Genomic DNA, 3,326 nt, shown 5'->3' with positions numbered 1-3,326 from the left:
TCCCTGCCGCCTTGCCGCTTCCACGATACTCGGCGGCACTGCGGGAGCGAGAAAGGCGAAGGGAGAGAGGGCCCTCTCGGAGCGGGTATATCGGCGGCGGCGGTGGAGGACCACCCCGAAGGCGCGCCGAGGAGCGGTCGGCCACGGCGGCCTCGCATCCACGGAGACGGAGTCGACGTGAGATATCCGAGGAGAGGGAGCGGAGAGTTGGGTGCGGGCGGAGGGATGTTGTTGGTTGCCCGGGGCGTAGTTCGCCGCGGGTGGTGGCGATCCCGACGGGCGCCGAGTCCGGCCTTCGCCGTCCGAGGTGTTCCCAGCGTGACGACGAACGTGGTATCGGAGCATTCTCCGATCACGCGGTCAACGTCTACGTCGGCGAGTCCGACGCGCTCCCTGCACTGAGCGAAGAAAAACTCGCTCCGAGAGATAAACAAGACGGAACACAACCACCGATAACAATTCGCGATTGTTTCTACGGCTTCGTCCGGTCTCGTGCCGCAGTTTTTTTTAATCCCCTTCCCTTCCACACACACCCTCGACGACGAAAGATCCTCCCGACCCTGTGGAGTTTAAACATACCCTGGTGATGCCCTTCCTTTTCGATCGCCCATCAGCGACCATTTTTTGCCACCAGAGATCCTGCCCCCGTGGGGGCCTCTGAACCCGACGTTACTTTGTGAAAATACGGTAATCATCGCATTCCAAAATGAAGGGTTGGATCTTAGAAGCTGCTTCCCTGTTGTGGATGTTGGCCGTGCTCTCCTTGCTGTCGCCTTCGCTCTCCAGGAAACGTAAGTTCCTCTTCTCGCTATGCTTTTTCCGTCGATGGTCGCGATGAAATCTTTAACGCTCCTTTTGTTCCCTTCCGCTCTAGCGATCCATACTTCGGCCACAATTTATGCGAATAAACTCGTGTTTTTATCACGGGGATTCCGGCGTCAGCTTTGTGCGAGCAAGTTCCGGATCGGTTTTTCCGCTTTAAGTTTCAAGCCATTGTAGGGGAACTCTGCCGATAGAGGATGTCTTCTATTCGCGGTTCAGGCGAAAATTGGTTGTAATTTGCGTTGGCCATGTTCTACATTTTCGTGTGCGGTATTTTTAACCGAAAAAACTATCTTTTGGTGGGAATCTAAAAATGAAGGGCAAAAAAGACTCTTATGCTTTGCATGCGCTTGGAAAATATGGTGGGTGATTTCAAAATAGTATTTAAGTTGTGCACTAAAGATTACGATGCGCGGAATTGGTAAAATTAGAGATTTCGATTGATGTGTCAAATATAAATTTTATACGAAACCTTAGTGTTGTAGTTGCGTTTCCAAAAAAGGCTAAACAATACTGTGTTAAAATAAAAGTATATGTATGATAGGCAATTTTTGAATAAACTCCACAACGAAATTAAAGCACGATTGTAAATATCCAATAATATCGTCTCAAACTCAATCTATTAGTGTACAGTGGACCCATTCTGTAAATTGCCTCATGCATGTTATAAAAACAACCTTTTTTTCGTGAAACCGTTAGTTTATATGACAAACAGTGCTAAAAATAATGTTTTATTTTGGAAATAATTATCCTAAAACCACTAGTCTAACTAGGAATGGGGTCTTCTAATGTTTTTGCCCTCAAAGGTGTGTTTAGTGTAACTTTGATGAAGAAATTGAAGTTGAATAACTTTGATTCGACATGTATTATAGTACGCACGCTGCAAAGAAACTTATTGACCATAATAGCTCTCTCTTATCCTACTTAGAAAAACTTAATGACTAATAATTGTGTGTGTGCAATGATTTCGTATGCACCGAAATAAATTTTCTTATCCTAAATCTATTTTACTATTAATTTCAACTCACTTCTTGATTGAGGTTACCTCAATAATAATACTATCATTTAGATAATATTTATGATTATTTTAACAGCGTTTCTACGAGTTTCTCGTACATATTACTTCACGCACAAGAAACGGACACTCATTCCATATACATCTGTGATATGAAAGCCAATGGAATGGTTATTATTCTCAGGTCAAAGAAAATGGTTGGATAAATTAAATTAAAACTTTTTAGATTTTTTGACTACATATTTATTCTTTATGAGAGAATTGATTTTTTCAGTGTATCACAGGAATAATCGTTTTAACCAGAATTTGACAGCCTCTCTTATGACTGACCGTCAAATGTGTAATATTGTTATTTTTGAAGATGGATCCTTTGATGAAAATAGATGAATATAAGATTAAGTATGTTCTATTTATGTGCTGAGTGTAATATTGGTCTTATTTAAATATCAGATATCAACATTTAATGGGACCATACCATTTATAAAAAGCGTAAAAAACATCAGAAACGGTCTTAATAAAAACATCATGAGCGTTTTTTTTTAAATTATATATGATTCTTATGCTTGAAAGGAAACGAATTATCTATTACTTTTCCTATAATTTTCTTTAAACATCTTTATTTACCAGTTACTCTTTGGATCACAAATGGGCACTGTATTAGGCGTATATAGACTTTGAAAGGTAAACGCTGAATTTGTTGAAGAAAATTGCCAGCCTCTGTCGAATTTTCGAAATTGCAAAATATACATCGTACTTAGTAAGTTTTTACTTATCCTATTAGTAGGTAAAGAGAAATTTGCATTTATTAATGCTATTTTGAGATTCAATTCTCCTGAACAGTATTCTATACTATAGGAATAGAATTTCATAATTAAAATGGATATTTAATCATCTAATGACATTCAAAATCTTCAGCTGGATGAACATCAATGAACGATATATTGAATTAAGCAATCAACTGAGACTCATATATACCTGTATTTGAAGTAGTACGTTTTTTTAATAATCACAGTCATTTCCAAAGCATTCTTTATCATATTAATTTGAAGAAGGCTTTTTATTGCATGATAATTCATTCTTAATGCTTATTTTAATCCAGAATTGTTCATTTCGAGTCAAGAAGAAGTAATTTGTTAATAGATACTCTTGAGTCCAAAGTCATAATTTAACAATATTTAGTTCTATATTTAATGTTTTACACTGCTGTTAATATACTCACTACAGTTCATACATTAAAATATGCATCTACATATAAGGCAGTACTTCATCACTGGAAAATTCTGGAGGTTAAATATCTGTCACATAACATCTTTTCCACTCATTATCATGGTCATTATATGATTTATATATAACTTTAAAATAGTTTTAGAGCATTTAAAACGTAATTCTAATCGCTAGTGTTGTTAACCTTATAAATTGGACGTTGCCAGAACAATGTCAGCACATCGCATTTGATTGTCTTTTAATTGACGTTGACTTATGCTTTGTA

The 3,326-nt window shown here is 38.3% G+C and overlaps 1 protein-coding gene across 1 annotated transcript in view; it reads left to right on the top strand.

The window, feature by feature from the left end:
• Nucleotides 1–321: 321 nt before the first annotated feature.
• Nucleotides 322–3,326, top strand: part of LOC139690016 (uncharacterized) — a 569,066-nt gene continuing 566,061 nt past the window's right edge. Inside the window, exon 1 of the mRNA XM_071587196.1 lies at nt 322–791. Coding sequence (XP_071443297.1) covers nt 707–791 — 85 coding nt within the window. The 5' untranslated portion in view covers nt 322–706. The remainder of the gene's footprint in view (nt 792–3,326) is intronic.

Source organism: Hetaerina americana, unplaced genomic scaffold (genome assembly GCF_022747635.1).
Source record: "Hetaerina americana unplaced genomic scaffold, ioHetAmer1.1.p SCAF_3, whole genome shotgun sequence".
Classification (NCBI taxonomy): Eukaryota; Metazoa; Arthropoda; class Insecta; order Odonata; family Calopterygidae; genus Hetaerina; species Hetaerina americana.
Note: the sequence above shows the minus strand (reverse complement) of the source record. Positions and strands in the feature narration are given on the sequence as shown.